Source organism: Pelobates fuscus, chromosome 8 (genome assembly GCF_036172605.1).
Source record: "Pelobates fuscus isolate aPelFus1 chromosome 8, aPelFus1.pri, whole genome shotgun sequence".
Classification (NCBI taxonomy): Eukaryota; Metazoa; Chordata; class Amphibia; order Anura; family Pelobatidae; genus Pelobates; species Pelobates fuscus.
Genome location: NC_086324.1, coordinates 56,254,894 through 56,271,533, shown reverse-complemented (window position 1 = coordinate 56,271,533; position 16,640 = coordinate 56,254,894). Strand labels below are relative to the sequence as shown.

General features: G+C 39.3%; 1 protein-coding gene across 1 annotated transcript in view; it reads left to right on the top strand.

Moving 5' to 3' along the window:
- Positions 1-16,372, top strand: part of QNG1 (Q-nucleotide N-glycosylase 1) — a 34,362-nt gene extending 17,990 nt beyond the window's left edge. The window contains exons 2-6 of the mRNA XM_063429871.1: positions 8,408-8,497; positions 10,154-10,491; positions 12,292-12,551; positions 13,495-13,690; positions 15,732-16,372. Coding sequence (XP_063285941.1) covers positions 8,408-8,497; positions 10,154-10,491; positions 12,292-12,551; positions 13,495-13,690; positions 15,732-15,964 — 1,117 coding nt within the window. The 3' untranslated portion in view covers positions 15,965-16,372. The remainder of the gene's footprint in view (positions 1-8,407; positions 8,498-10,153; positions 10,492-12,291; positions 12,552-13,494; positions 13,691-15,731) is intronic.
- The last annotated feature ends 268 nt before the right edge of the window (positions 16,373-16,640 follow it).

The window sequence follows — 16,640 nt, the reverse complement described above, 5'->3', positions numbered from 1 at the left end:
AGAAACCATTTGAGTGCTCTGAGTGTGACAAATGTTTTGGGCTAAAGCCCAGTCTCATAGTGCATCAAATGATTCACACCGGAGAAAGACTATTTGAATGTTCTGAATGCTGGAAATGTTATAGGAGAAAGGATGAACTTATCAAGCATCAAAGAATTCACAAGAGTGAAAAAACGTTTTAAATGCTCTGTATGTGGGAAATGTTTTAGGGTAAAGCACAGTCGTACTGTGCATTGTAGGATTCACACCGAAGAGAAACCATTTGTGTGCTCAGAATGTGGCAAATGTTTTTGTCAAAAAGGAAATCTTGTTTTACATGCATTGATTCACACTGGAGAAAAAACATATAAATGCTCAGAATGTGGGAAATGTTATAGGCGAAAATATATTCTTATTAGACATAACAGAGTTCACAAAACAGAAACACACACTTAATGTTCCCTACTAATAATGATGGTTTTCAAAGGGGTCCAGAAATATCTCACACACACCCTGCCCAGCATATTATTCAATATTTGGCATCAGTTCCATTGATCAGATAACTGGAACTTAATACTGAGAACTCGCATTAACTTTTTTGTGAATAAATGTTTAACTGTTATTGTGTAAAACAAATAAATTATAAAAGGACATATGTTGTCTTAAAGCAAATGCTTGTCAGTAATATGCTACTGGATGTATGGATTTTTCTGAGCTACGTAGCCTGCACTGTACCTGGATAACATCATTCTCTATGTAGTAACATCACAAGTGCATTACATTCACACCTTCTTTGTTCCCATTAGTCTTTTTTTTTTTTTTTTTTTTACTTTGACGTAAGGTGGACCTTTTAGGCTATTTTGTCGTTGCTGCAATTATCTTATGTCTGTAGTTCCCATAACCTCCCTTTTAAACATATAGTTGTAAACATCATTCATTCACATTCTCGAGGAATCTTTTGTCACATTGTAATCTATCTCCATTTTTTTTTTTTTTTTTTGGTATTCCGTGCCATTGACATCAAAGTGACAGTTTAGCCACCTTAGGGCACCATAACATCTTCATCTAAATGAAGTACTGTAGTTATGGTGCCAGGAAGCCCCAGGCACGCCCGTACCTCAAGGGGTTAAACCGAATGACTTAATTGCAAAGTTGTCTCCAGCGCTGATCTTCACGCCCCCCCAGGCTGTCCATGACCTGGGAGAAGGACAGTCCTGAGAGGGAAATGGAATAACCTGCCCAGACTGTGGGTGGGCTGGCTTAAAAGAGGGTGTGTCAGATGCAGAGACAGTCATGTGGCACCCAGATTGGATATGTATACTAGCTCCTCCCCCAACCCCCCTAAACATGGACCTACAGCATTTTTATATACACAAATACAGACTTGCATACTTATATTATGTTGACTGCAGTCTCAGACGTACACAATCACATACACACAGTAACTTAGTCAAACAGTCGTACATATGCACTTTGACATATACACCCTAGGGATCAACCAGTATTGTTTTTTTTGTTTTGTTTTTTAGAGCCGTTACCAATAATCTGTGAACTTTCAATCCGATAGCTCACCGATATTCGGTATTTTTTTTATTAAGTGGTAAATGCACAAAATAAACATGCCAGTAAGATGATTTTTTATTTATTTTTTCTTATGTTTTCAAGAATATTTATATGTGTATGTGTGTGTGTGTGTGTGTGTGTGTGTGGATCTAGTGAGAGTATTTGATTAGTAAATACCGTGTGTGTGTTTGTGTAGTAGATGCAGTGTGCTCGTTTGTGTAGTGGATGCAGTGTGTTTGTGTGTGTAAATATGTGCGGTAGGAACTCCCCTCCCCTCTGCCCCCCCTCACCTGTTTCTTAGTGCCCCCCCATTCCCTTGTTCCTCTCCCTTCCCTCCCCTGTACCTTAGTGTTCTACCTTAATGTTCCTCTCTCCCCCCCCCCCCTCCCCTGTCCCATAGTGTTCCTTACTAACCCACCCCCCTGTCCCATAGTGTCCCCCCCCCCCTTACTGCCCTTCTCTCCCCTCCTTGGTCTCGCTCCCCAGTGTGTCTCCTGGTAGCGTGGCCGAGCGGAGCAGGAGGTGTGCACAGCACACCTGGTCGGACTGAAAGGAAGTGCTCTCTCAGTGAGATCTACCAGGCACCGAATGCCGGTGGCATATCACTCTGCACCAACTGTTTATATCAGTGAGGCAGCTCTCTCCGTGTGTAGAGGATAATTACATTTTCTACCTGGGCTCCATGTGGCCAGTCAGTTAGGAATGGCACTTGGAACCACAAAAAGAGCCTAGGGGAGGGATCATTAACCTAAAAAATAGTAGAATCCCAGGTGTTTGTGCCAATATCTTAATATTTGGCTAAAGGGCAACAAGACACATCTAAGTACAGGACATTGTAAGGTTTGAGTAGCCAGAGACTGGCAAGCTTATTCACTAAAGTGAGAATTTAAACTGTATTTTAAATTTAGAACCAAAATAACTATACCGGACACATTCGCTAAGTCATCTTTGTTTTCAATTTAGCTACTTGGGTCTAAGATTTGAAATTCACCTTCGTGAATAATGCTGTGGCTGTATAAATTTGATCTCTTGTTTATTTAAAAAAAGGAATGAGTGCAGAGAGGCCCCATATCACACACAATAACGACTTCCTTGAACACATCATTCACATCATTCACTCTTCTTACTTCCCCAATTACTTTTTCATTTGAGTTACATCAGCAGGACTTTCACCTCCAACATATGCCAGCCCACTGGGGAAATTTGTGGTGTGTCGGTAGGCCAGGCCTGTTCTGCTTCCTCCTCTGTCTCTAAGCACCATGATCACTAAAATTCTGTAGTGATTACGTTGTCATGGGTGCCCTGGCACCCCCAGTATTGTATGTAGTGCAGCAGTTTTAGAGCTGTTTGACTTCATACCTGGGGTCCACTGGCTAATGCTCCCTGTCTCTTCTCCAGGCAGTGCAGTGCTTAGTTCATTGGCTTAGAGTGATCAGCTTTCAGCCAAAGTGCTAACCCTGCACAGGGCTTAGGTCACAAGTGTTCATATAAGTTAATTGAGTTTCTGTCTCTCCTGCCTACTAAGCGGAGACGGGGAGCAGCACCAAAAAGACTTCATGCAAGAAGTCAAACCATTACAAAACGGTTTCACTACTTACAGTGGGGAGGCGCCAGGCTCCTCCTGGCATCCTAACCAATATAATTATGGTGTTTGTAGTGTTTCTTTACATCTTTCACATGACTGAGATCAGCTTGCTTGAGTTGTCAGGCAGAAACTCCAACAATGTATAATTAATATAAATATACACTTATATATATATATTTTTTATATATATATATATATATATATATATATATATATATATATATATATATACACTGAACAAATTTTTTTTTTTTTGCCCCATTTTTCATGAGCTGAACTTAAAGGACCACTCTAGGCACCCAGACCACTTCAGCTTAATTAAGTGGTCTGGGTGCCAGGTCCAGCTAGGGTTAACTAATTGTTTTATAAACATAGCAGTTTCAGAGAAACTGCTATGTTTATCAATTAGTTAAGCCTTCCCCCTAATCCTCTAGTGGCTGTCTCATTGACAGCCGCTAGAGGTGCTTGCGTGATTCTCACTGTGAAAATCACAGTGAGAGCACGCAAGCGTCCATAGGAAAGCATTATGAATGCTTTCCTATGTGACCGGCTGAATGCGCGCGCAGCTCGTGCCGCGCGTGCGCATTCAGCCGACGGGGAAGAACGGAGGCGGAGAGGAGGAGGAGAGCTCCCCGCCCAGCGCTGGAAAAAGGTAAGTTTTAACCCTTTTCCCCTTTCCAGAGCCGGGCGGGAGGGGGTCCCTGAGGGTGGGGGCACCCTCAGGGCACTCTAGTGCCAGGAAAACGAGTATGCTTTCCTGGCACTAGAGTGGTCCTTTAAAGATCTAAGACTTTTTCTATGTACACAAAAGGCCTATTTCTCTCAAATATTGTTCACAAATCTGTCTAAATCTGTGTTTGTGAGCACTTCTCCTTTGCTGAGATAATCCATCCACCTCACAGGTATGGCATATCAAGATGCTGATTAGACAGCATGATTATTGCACAGATGTATCTTAGGCTGGCCACAATAAAAGGCCAGCCTAAGATACATCTGCAGTTTTGTACATTGTGCAGTTTTACTGTATTGGGCGGTTCCGAGGGGGTCCAAAAAACAGTCAGTATCTGGTGTGACCACCATTTGCCTCACACAGTGCAACACATCTTCTTCGCATAGAGTTGATCAGGTTGTTGATTGTTGCCTGAGGAATGTCGGTCCACTCCTCTTCAATGGCTGTGCGAAGTTTCTGGATATTGGCAGGACCTGTAACACACTGTCGTATATGCCGATCCAGAGCATCACAAACATGCTCAATGGGTGACATGTCTGGTGAGTATGCTGGCCATGCAATAACTGGGATGTTTTCAGCTTCCAGGAATTGTGTACAGATCCTTGCAACATGGGGCCATGCATTATCATACTGCAGCATGAGGTGATGGTCGTGGATGAATGGCACAACAATGGGCCTCAGGATGTCGTCACGGTATCTCTGTGCATTTAAAATGCACCTGTGTTCGTTGTCCATAACATATGCCTGCCCATACCATAACCCCACCGCCACCATGGGCCACTCGTTCCACAACATTGACACCAGCAAACCACTCACCCACACAATGCCATACACGCTGTCTGCCATCTGGCCTGTACAGTGAAAACCGTATTCATCCGTGAATAGAACACCTCTCCAAAGTGCCAGACGCCATTGAATGTGAGCATTTACCCACTCAAGTCGGTTACGATGACGAACTGCAGTCAGGTCGAGACCCTGATGAGGACGACGAGCATGCAGATGAGCTTCCCTGAGACTGATTCTGACAGTTTGTGCAGAAACTCTTTGGTTATGCAAACCGATTGCTTCAGCAGCTGTCCGGGTGGCAGGTCTCCAGACTATCTTGGAGGTGTAGATGCTGGATGTGGAGGTGTTGGGCTGGTGTGGTTACACGTAGTCTGCGTTTGTGAGGCCGGTTGCCAAATTCTCTGAAACGCTTTTATATATAATAATATTATTTTATTAATTATATTTTGAGGTACCTGACTGATTTGCAAGCCCTATATTTGACAGTGTAACTTTCTAAAACACCATAAAGCCTGCATAGGCGGGTACTGTTGTACTCGTGAGGCATCTCTGAACATAAAAAAATGGGTATTTTTAGAGCAGTAGAACGTATAATGACAATGATCTCCGTTAAAGGGCTGTAGCGGAACCCCTGTTTTGGCTGTCCCATTTATCGTTTATTTGTTGCCACTGCTGAGGTTGTACATGCCTGGATTATACAGAGTGACTTTGCACCAGCTATAGACATACTTTGTTCGGCATACGAACAAAGTACCAAACAAACGGACCACCCTGATGTATATTATGCATGTAATTTACCTCCCTGTTCGGTTCTTTTTATTCCCTTGGTTCATACAATTGTACTACAGGTCTCCTGGGTGGCTGCCATTTCCTCCAGGACGGCAGAAAGTGACGAAAAGAACCCACGAACGGCCCGTCGTTCGGCAGGATGAATCCCACGAATTAGGGGATTCATCCAGTTACCTACCCCAATGTGTGTGATATAGGATTTCGGGAGTTTTGAGGCTCGAACAGAGACCGATCGCAGGGCCAGATTTTATGGAACTATTTTCAGCATCTTTTTCCATGCGGTCGGTCAAAACTTTAACTTCCTATAACTCCCGAACCTGGTCTTATCTGGGTGATTTTTGGATATGTTTCTCACCCAGATCAGGGCTACCAGGGGGTACCATATTTAACTGTATATCATACATATTTGGGGTACATCCAGAAAGTGGGGAAAAACATGTACAGTATAATTATATCATCTGTTAAGCCAAGGGGAGGAGATGTGTGGGAGGTAACAACTCCATGATTGGTGCAATGTGTAATTACTGTAAATCGCTCCCTTGCATGGGAGAATCTCATAAAAGCAGGAATGTTGCCAATAAATGCCAGTTCTACTCCTGATACTGTGTGTCGTCCAGTTATTGGGAAAAGGTGATGGGATATCAGTGGATTATATTGCTGATCGTGCTATTTACCCTATTGGATTTGTATTTGTTCCTGCATCCTCTGGATATATTGGTGGAGTTCAACTGTGAGAAATCAGCTCTCCGCTACAAGGGCGTTTTTTTTTTTTTGGTTTTTTTTGGTTTTTGTTTTTTTTTATAGAAAAACACAACAAAATCAAACATATGAACACTAACTTTTGGCCAGGGTTTGTGACTAAGTGGCTACTAAAAAGACTGAACATACCCTGGGTTGTCTAATTCTATAAATGGTATGCAATGATAGGGGTAATTTTCATTCCTGCGCTGTCATACGGTCACAAAGGCAACATAGGCCCAGTAAACCAATCTAGCAAATTTCAATGTGTAAAAACTGAAATGGGCAAGCTCTTTATTTAACCCAGCAACTTTCCAAAATGCCATAAAACCTGTACATCGGGGACATCATTGTACTCATGAGACAACACAGCATGCAAATATGTGTATTTTGTTTCAGTAAAAGCTAACAATATTATGACATTCACAGTGAAAATGCCTGGCACAAAATAACTATTCCTTAATTTCTCACTTAAAAAAAAAAAAAAAGATTTCATTCATATTAAACTATGTTCCATATATACATATTTGATTGATTTGAAATTAAAGCCCTATTTATCCTGAACAAAATGATATATAATAAGTGTGGGTGCACATAATATGAAAGGGGTAAATTTTATAGTTGAACTGACTTATAGCTCAAATTCCAGATTTTATTATGTTTGGAACTTGTACAATTGTCCTTAAGGGGTCAAACAAGAATGTTTATCTGTTGAGTTTTGTAACAACCAGTTAATGATATCATGGACTCTTTAAGTATTTACTTATTTAGTTTTGCAATCTATAAGCGATAACATTATTACACTCATTCTGTTGCATTATTAGAAGTTAGATGATGTTGCCTCTACAAACAGATTTCAGCAGATTTCGTCATCTCCTGGTTAATTATTTTTTCCATTTGCTTGAGATCTATAATGCAGAATGAATTATTGAATGAAGAAGACTTGAATACGTGTCCAGGCATATCCCAATGCAGAACATGTTTGATTGTCTTCCTGAAGCTGAGGAGGAAATTGTCATAAATATTGTTATATAAACACTCATTTTGATTTTATAGCTTTCATAATATGGGTGGTCACAGAAAGATTGAAAATGATGCTCTAAATGCCAATACAGCAGAATATTGTTTAAAATAATGCAGCATGACGTAAAGTAGTGGTTTTGGTACATAGATGCGGTTCCTTTTTTTCAGACAATGTGAAAATTGCCAAGTGTAAAAAACCTACAATGTTACCATTTGGCAATTAAACCATCTCTGGTAGTTGACAGCCACTAGAGGCTCTTCATACTTACAGCGTTAGATTTTCCAAGAACTTCGCTTTTAGAGTCATTGCGCATAATGATGCCAAACTTGGCTGATGCTTCTCACAATGAAGCAGTTGTTTGGTGGCTGATGTGTCATCAGTCAACACTGTTTCTCTATGAGAAAAATCAGATTGACGGCTTATTCTGGCGCTGGAATAAAAGTAAACTTTATGGATTTTTGTGTGTGTGTGTTCATTCGTGTTCTAAAAAGAAATTTTATTTTTACATTTTTTAAAAAAAAATTTTTATTTATTACTATTAGAGTGTTCCTTTTAATGTGGAAAATTGTTCAGTACTATATCTGCCACTGAGACATTTGTCTCAATTAACACATTGATTTAACAAAACAGTTGCACATAATCGATTATATAAATGTTGATCTAAGTAAAAAAAAAAGTCATCTTGTTATATAGCAAAGTTCACTAATACATCATTCACCATATACACATTGACCCTTTTCATCACTGGTGACATCTTGTCTTCCACATATCTAGTCTGTATTGCTCTGCCGATGTGTAGTGAAATAACTTTTTTTAATTGTTTTGTTTTGTTTCTTTTTGTTAAATTTGATATCCGTATGGCTAAAAAAAAAAAATGTATCCGTGAAATGTCATTCTGTAGAAAGTGACGCCGTGTGTGACATGAAAAATACTATTTACAGGGACAGTACATTCCCCATACCATTTATAGAGAGCTACACAATTACCTTCTAGTTACATGTGTTGTGATGTGTTATTTAAAAAATATATTTTATTAACAGTTATGTGTGGTTATACTGTGTGATTTTTGCATGAAACCGGAACATACAGGATGTTTGGTTATCGCCCCACCTTTTTAGAAGGATGGGCAAACACAGCATCTGTTTTGTGTAGTTTGTGTTTGGGGGGGGGATTAATTTGTAATCTTCAGTTTGTATATTTGGATATTTTGCAGAGTCATTTCCTGGCAATTCACATTTGTGCAGAGTATAAAATCCAGTGAGACTACCAGCCACTTGATCCATTATTCTGTGCAGAGAGAAAGGTATGTATATCCTATTGTAGTGATTTTCAAACCGTGTCCCCGGCTGGCACTTCAAAGTGTGCAAGTGTGCATTGACTTCAGGGCTGTGATAGGCTACAGTCCTGGAAATCTATATACATACATATATTATTTTTAAATAGTGTCAGCGTTAAAATTGGAATTTTTGTATGACGATGAATTAAAACAAGTTCATTTGCCTAGACGTATGTATATCTTTCTGGTTTATAAGCTGCTAGGTGCACCTTGGTCCAAAAACAAATTATGGCACGCTGTTCATTCATTTATGAATGCAATCTCTTTGTACTTTGTGTTTGTAATCTTTAGAACACATGGACAAACCTTTCAAAAGCAAACTAACAAATTTGTCTTGTTTCTAGTTTAATTCGTGTACATTATTATTAAGAGAAATCTTTCTTCGTAGCTTAATTTTAACCATTTCATGAAAAGGGCTGTTTTGCCATTTATATTTTTTTTTTTTTTTTTTTTTACTATTCTATTTTACCATTTACAGTTTTTTTGTAATGTTAATTCTACTGTCCTAGAGCGGCGATTTTAAATTTTAATTATAACACAGACATGTTTTAGTTCATGGCATGCTTATAAAATGTTGATATTGCTTTCTTACCCAAGCTCATAATGTTTCCGTAAACCTGCAGTAATTTTCAACAGGAAATTGAGACTTCATACTTATATTTTATAGTATTTTACACATGTAATACCACTGAGGGAGCTCTCATTGACTTGCTGTCAATTTTGAGTGATGTCTTCCATATTCAAATGAATTGGAGTGCACTGACTGGCTGGATTACTTCAGTCACATACCCCTTTTATGTACTAAAAATAAGTCAATTTATATCCCTGGGAAAAACATAGCAATGCAGACTTTTACATAGCGAGTGTTTTTTTAAAATTATTTAATGCTGTGTATATTATTGCAGTTATGAATAATCTTTTAATTTCTAAATATACAAAAAAAAAGTTCTATTCAGATTTTAGAAGATATCTTGAAATTTAATGTATATATGTATATATGAACAGAGCATTGGCTAAACCTTAGGATTAACGGATAAAGTTCTGTTTTTCTGTAGTGCACAATCAATTTACCCAGGTCAAAGGATCGTTTGGGTTAAAATTATGGACTTTTTTACAAGTGCAGGTCTTCTACTGCGGAGGGGAGGAGCAATTTGTAAAAAAGTTTAAGAAGTGCGTGGACCTGACTAATTCTAGAAAATGGTTAGTAAGTACGCGCCTTCCTGTAAAGGTGTCAAGAGTAAGAACAGCTAATAAATACAATTCAGACCCTTACGTCTGCTGTTCTATTATCTGTTACTATTTTTTTAGCTCATTGAAGTGGTCTGGGTGCAAATTCCCAGTTCCCTTAACCCGGCAATGGTAATTATTGCACTTATTACCTGCAATAATTACCTGAATGGGTTAACTCCACCTCTAGTGGACTTCCGGGTTACTATTCATGAGGACATCGAGCATCACTCAAATCTCCAACTTTGTTTTCCTGGCACTATAGTTTCCCTTTAAATAGCTTTATTGGTTTTAAAATGTATGTGTATGTTACACCAGTATTGGCTACTTCGAAACTATTACCCATGAGGCTTGCAAAAGTCAAGTTCTTTACCATTTTCTTTTTTTTTTTTACAGCATGTCCAACGCACTTCAACCCAGGGAAGCTGGCAAGTTCATTACAGAGAAAAGCAAAGATGTGTTTGTGGAACCAGAGGGCATTCAAAAACTTGCCGACAAGTTGTATGAGAAGATCATCCGGAATGAAATCACCCTGGCTGGTTGGAAAGGTCTCCATGAGCTGAACCCACAAAGCTCCGGAGAAGACGCTGTCAACTGGGTGTTCTTTGCAGACACTTTAAACTTCTCCTTCTGGTCAGAGAGCGAGGACAAAAAATATCTAGTCCGATACAAGGGGAAGGAGTACAGTGGATATTGGTCATTATGCGCTGCAATGAACAGAGCCCTGGATGAAGGTTGGTATGCAAAACAACCGTCCTCCCCTTTTTATTGACCTAGGGGCAAAGTACAAACATTTTTGTCTTCTCAGCTTTTTGTGACAAGGCCAGCATTATATGCAGTGTCTGAATTGTACCATATATCTTTAACATGCCTAATGTTTCTTCCTATTAAAAGGAATGCTCTGTTTTTCCCTTTTGTTTTTAAAAGAAGTGTCTGCAGTTTTACCATACTATAGAACACAAATAGGAAACCAGGTGTTTTTTTGTTTGTTTGTTTTAAAGGAACATGGTAGACACTATAATCACTTCAACTAATTAAAGTGGTTATGGTGCCTTGAGTACTGGGTGCCCCATCACATTAAAGGAGGAGACTATATTTAAAAGACAAACTACCACAACAAGAGGACAAAGTCTTAAATTAGAGGGGCAAAGGTTTAAAAACAATATCAGGAAGTATTACTTTACTGAGAGGGTAGTAGATGCATAGAATAGCCTTCCAGCTGAAGTGGTAGAGGTTAAAGGGACACTCCAGGCACCCAGACCACTTCTCCCAACTCCCACTACCCTTAACCCTGCAACTGTAAATATTGCAGTTTTCATAAACTGCAATATTTATCTTGCAGGGTTAACTCCTCCTCTAGTGGCTGTCTATTAGACAGCCACTAGAGGGCACTGTGATATGTGAGGACCTCCAGCGTCACTAAAATCCCCATAGGGAAGCATTGAAAGCATTTTTCAATGCTTTCTTATGGGGAGGTCTAATGCGTGTGTGAGGCATTGCTGCGCATGCGCAATCAGTCTCCTCCCCAGATGACGTTGGCGAGGGAGGAGTGTGGGCGGGCCCTGGACCACTGCAGAGGGACATCGCCTCTGGACTCCGGTAAGTCACTGAAGGGGTTTAACCCCTTAAGGACCAAACTTCTGGAATAAAAGGGAATCATGACATATCACACATGTCATGTGTCCTTAAGGAGTTAAACCCCTTCAGCAACCTGGGATGGGGGTGGGAGGGAGAGGTTCCTGGCACTGGAGTGTCCCTCTAACACAGTGAAGGAGTTCAAAGGACCACTATAGTGCCAGGAAAACATGTTTACAGCTGCAGGGTTAACACCAGATGGACCTGGCACCCAGACCACTTCATTGAGCTGAAGTGGTCTGGGTGCCTATAGTGGTCCTTTAAGCATGCGTGGGATAGGCATAAGGCTATCGTAGCTATAAGATAAGGCCAGGGACTAATGAAAGTATTTAGAAAATTGGGCAGACTAGATGGGCTGAATTGTTCTTATCTGCTTTCACATTCTATGTTTAACTGCTAAACAGTTTACTTCCCTCCCCTGCTACACAGACCCCAATGACAAAATGATGGAACTCCACTTCGAGACAAACCAAATCATACCATGGATTGCAACAGTGATTTGCTGTCAGTGCTCAGCTGATGTTCTTAGGTTATCACTGCATTCTACCCCTGGTATGGCAAGAAGTGGAGGATAGCTTTGCATCTGCCATTTCCTTACGGGGGTCAGGCTGCCAGAGACCGAATATCCCTGCTAATGGCGAGTTAACCATTAGCAGTTATGTGAGACCTGGTGCCCAAGGACTCCAGTCACCAAAGCCACGTAAATCAGTGCATAGTGTTCTTATAGTAAAACAGTGATAAGTTCATTGGTTTTGAGGTTTGTTTGTTTTTTGTAAGAAGTTATTTTGACAGTATTTGCCTCTCTTGGATCATATGATCAACCTTGACCATGGCCAGTCAGGAAGATTCCATAAAATATACCAAACAGAAAAAATGGTTAGCAACTTTTTCTTTTACAGGAATTCCACTTACTGCTGCATCCTACTACTGCACTGTAACCATGGACCAATTAAAAAAAATTCTACGTTCTGACTCAAAGTTCCCAATCCCAATGATAGAAGAACGTCTCAAAATCCTGCATCAGACGGGAAAGGTTATCATGGAAAAATTTGGAGGTTCTTTCCTTAACGTTCTCAAGCAGAGTGAAAAGAGTGCAGTGAAATTGATGCAACTGGTGGTGGAAAATTTCCCATCATATCGAGATGAGGCAACCTTTCAGGTATAAAAGTGCAGGATACCTTGGTAATTATTACATTTTAGCTGTTGGGCAACCTGTGGGTTATAAATTACACGTAAGCTACATTTTAAAGTCCAGTAACAACTTCTGTGAATAGCATGTAAATGTACAAAGCTTTCATAAGAAGGAGCCTAAGACCCACTAGCTCAGGTTTATTCCACAATTAAAGTATCTATAGAACCATATTATTTGATATTATTTCAAGTACATCGCTATTCATTACAAAGTATTAAATGTGAACTGTCCGGTTTTTGATCGATACCAAAACCTTATTGATGGAGTAGGAGATATGAGCATTTGAATTTATTTACACTAACATGCACATTAACAATTTACAGTGTGGAGAATGAATTCATAACTTTTACAATTAATACATTCAATTAAGCCGTTTTCTAAATTATATATACATGCAAGTGTAGGCCTTCTTACTGTTGTTTCTCAAGATCTCTTAGTAGCGAGAATGTCTTCTCATGTCTTACTAAAGGATTACTCCAGGCATTAGCAATTATGAAGTTAGGATAACCATCTCATTGTTCTCCAGTTAGAGGGCAAAAGGTTTGACAACAGTTTGCCTCTTACCATTGTCCGGCCAGGTGATTAAAATGTCAGTGGAATGACATTCAGCTTCTGTCATTCATTCAATGGCTGAAGGTCAACTGAGTGCTCTCAGTCCATAAATGAACCTCTACGAATAAAAATTGAAATCACTGAAGTGTTAATAGTGCTTGAAATACCACTTTAGCTGAACAGCTTGTGGTCATATTTCCGAAAAGGTACACTGTTTAGGTACGTAATGACTGATTTCTTTATTATTTTTTTAAACTTCAGAGGAGAAATTTCATTGTTAGTTTCAGAATTGTCATGATTTACGTTTTAAAGGTTTGTTTACTCAGTAAAGTGAGTATTTTCTCTATCCCACATCCAGGGTGTCAAAGTGGCTTTCTACAAGCGAGCACAGATCCTTGTTGGAGATATTTGGGGTGTGCTAGAAGGCAAAGGTGATGGCTGCTTTTCTGACATTCGTCAAATAACCATGTTTGCAGACTACAGGATTCCACAAGCCTTGGTCCACTTTGGTGCGATGAGATATTCAGAGAATCTATTGAAAAAGCTAAATGAAGGTTTGTCAACTTAGTACTGATTTACTTCTCGTGTATTACTGTGCTACATGTTTTATATCTCGTGTGAGAGAAATAATAGTTATTCCAGCCTAGAGGTTATCCACCTTTGTATATTTTATGGACATAATGCAGTAAAAATTAAACATAATACAAAACTAATATCAATAAATATTCCCTTCCATGCATTGAGTCTGTACGTGCACTTTGAAACACTGCATGTACAGAATTTAACCCCTCTGCTGTCAGGTGGTGCAACTCCACTTCTAGCCTGGCTAATGTCAATTTTGTGCATATTTCTGTGCACAGGTGGTACTCTCAGACAATGAATGGCTGGTGTGATCTATTTCCTGCTTCTGCAGCTATGTAGAGGTTAGATGTTATAACTGGCCATAGAGGACAGTTGGCCCCATAATCGGGATCCAGAACAATTTGCCCCATTTTTTGGGAAACAAGGCCAGGGTACTCCAGGCATCATAGCTGGCTGTAGTAACCCTTTACCAATGATACTGCAAGTACAATAAATGTAAGAAAAACCTTAAAACACACTTAAGTGTGTGCAATTTTTTTTTTGAATGCATTATAAAACGGGTTCACTTTGTACACTGGTTAAAAAAACATCCCCACCACACAAGTTGATCTTAGGTTAACTCTTTAAAAATAAGAATGCAGACATATAATTACTTGTGTACACATTTATTTCTACCTATGCTATGCATATATTGCCCTCTGGAGTTAAATGTAGAGATTGCAACACATTAGCTCAAAAAAAAGGACACTTCAAACATCATCACTACAGTTTATTTGTAAAATATACTTGAAACTGCATTTCTCAACATTTATCAATTCATTTACACTAAAAGGGAAACTTGTGGTAACCCAAGCTACTTGTCCTGGCCCACGAAATAATTTATTAGAAATACTTCTTAGTCATCTCTCCCACTGTTCTTACTCAGTGTGCTTACAGTATGTACTGTGTCTGTGTGTGCGTGCGTGCGTGCACTGGCTGTGTTTAATGTGTGTAAGGTTGTGAGGTGGTCCAGCATGAGGTGTTTTTTAGGGGAGGGAGGCTCATTAGCAAGTAGATCGGAATGCTGCTGATGAGCCCGATGCCAGTTAGGTTAAAAGGACAATGTAAGCACCATAACAACTTCAACTTAATGAAGTGGTTTTGGTGTATAGATCATGCCTATGCAGTCTCACTGCTCAATTTTCTGCCATTTAGTACACTCCCCTGACTAACACAGCACCATACACACTTCCTTAAAAAAATCCACATTTAAAGCTTTACTTATTACAGTGTGTTTAATTTAGAATTTCTCATGCTTTAATAACCTGCAACAGCCATCTGTGTGTGATTACAATTCAATTAACAAGGATATTAACATTTCTAAAGGAAACACACTGTACTGTCACAGGTGGTATGGGCTACTGTTGTGGTGTGTCGCTGTGTCCTTGTGTATTAGTATTGATGACTGTATGTTAGTTTTTGTGAAGAGTGTATATGTGTACATTGGTGAATGTGTGGGAGGAAGGGAGGTAAGGGGGGAAGAGAGAGACTGACCCACCATTACTTAAAAAGAACCTTTGCAATAAACTTGTGTACACACACAGCTTTAAGAGGGGCCATGAACTGGCCCCTTGCCTATGCAATCCTATTCCAGCTTTGCATGTAGGCTTTATGAGTCACCGCCAAAGGAAGTGTGCCTACGGCTGCATAAACAGAAACAAGTGATTCAACTCCGAAATGATAGAGAATTGAGTAGGTGGACTGCAGTGGCATGTTTACTTTTAAGTGTTAAAGCTATTAGGGTGATATACTAACCTTAGAATTGTACTAGCTTAATTTTTTATTTATACCCTTTTTTTATATTCTTGCCCTGATGACTGCAGGGGCAAAACAGTACAATTACATCATGAAGCTAAGGCTCTTTTGGTGCTTAGAGTGTCTAAGTTTTTGAAAAGTATCAGAATGGTGAGATTGATTGATTGTTTCTTGTTCGTGGCTCATTTGATTACTTAATCCATATTGTCTCATTCACAGGATGGCTTTTCCAGAACGAAGACGTAGAGGAGATAGAGATCCGTGGTTGTTCCATCTGGGCTGTGGAACTTATTTGTGAGCATATCGAGGAGCTCTTCCGGAAAAATGGGGGAAAAATGAACAACGAAATCACACCTGTTCTGATTGACCACTTCCTATGGGACTATGCACGTGATTACAGGGATGAAATAAATGTGGTTCCATATCACAGGGTGCGCTGCATTTACTATTAAATTAATCAAGGGCCTAAAAATGTGTTTTCCCCTTTCTACACTTTTAACGCTTTAAAACGTGGTATATTTTTCCACAAGTGTCAGTTTTTGTTAAATAAATGGGATAATAATGCTTCAAAATTCTAGGTAAAAATGGCTAATTTAAAACAATTCTCCAACTCAACCATTGTCACAGCTTGGCTATTTTTGCATTTCGTTCTGGATTTCCAACAATGATTTGATAATAAACCCCTTTGTCTTGAGCACTATTGAAATATATACAAAATCAGAAATGTCTATCTACAAAACTTGGTCAGGTTTTGTTTTAATGCTGCATTTTCCTACTTAAAGAAACCAACACACATCATGTTGTCTAATTCTCTGTGGTCAGTGTGTTTATACTGTGTGCTGCAAAAGTAAGATTGTGCACTACAGAGTACAATGGAACCATAACTATTTCAGTACTACAGAACTCCGAAAGTTCATCCTTTTGGTTCCTGTTCAAGAATTAGAGGATTAGTGTCTATAAACATTGTGCTAGTAAAATAACATTTAACGTTCTAAGGGAACATTAGTGCTGCTCTATTATAAACAGAAGAATGGATGTATTGGCAGTCAACGTCCAACTCTTGACATATTTACAATCTTTCACTATAGATCTAGAACTGTACATGGTTATAGTTTGTCTACCAGCTCA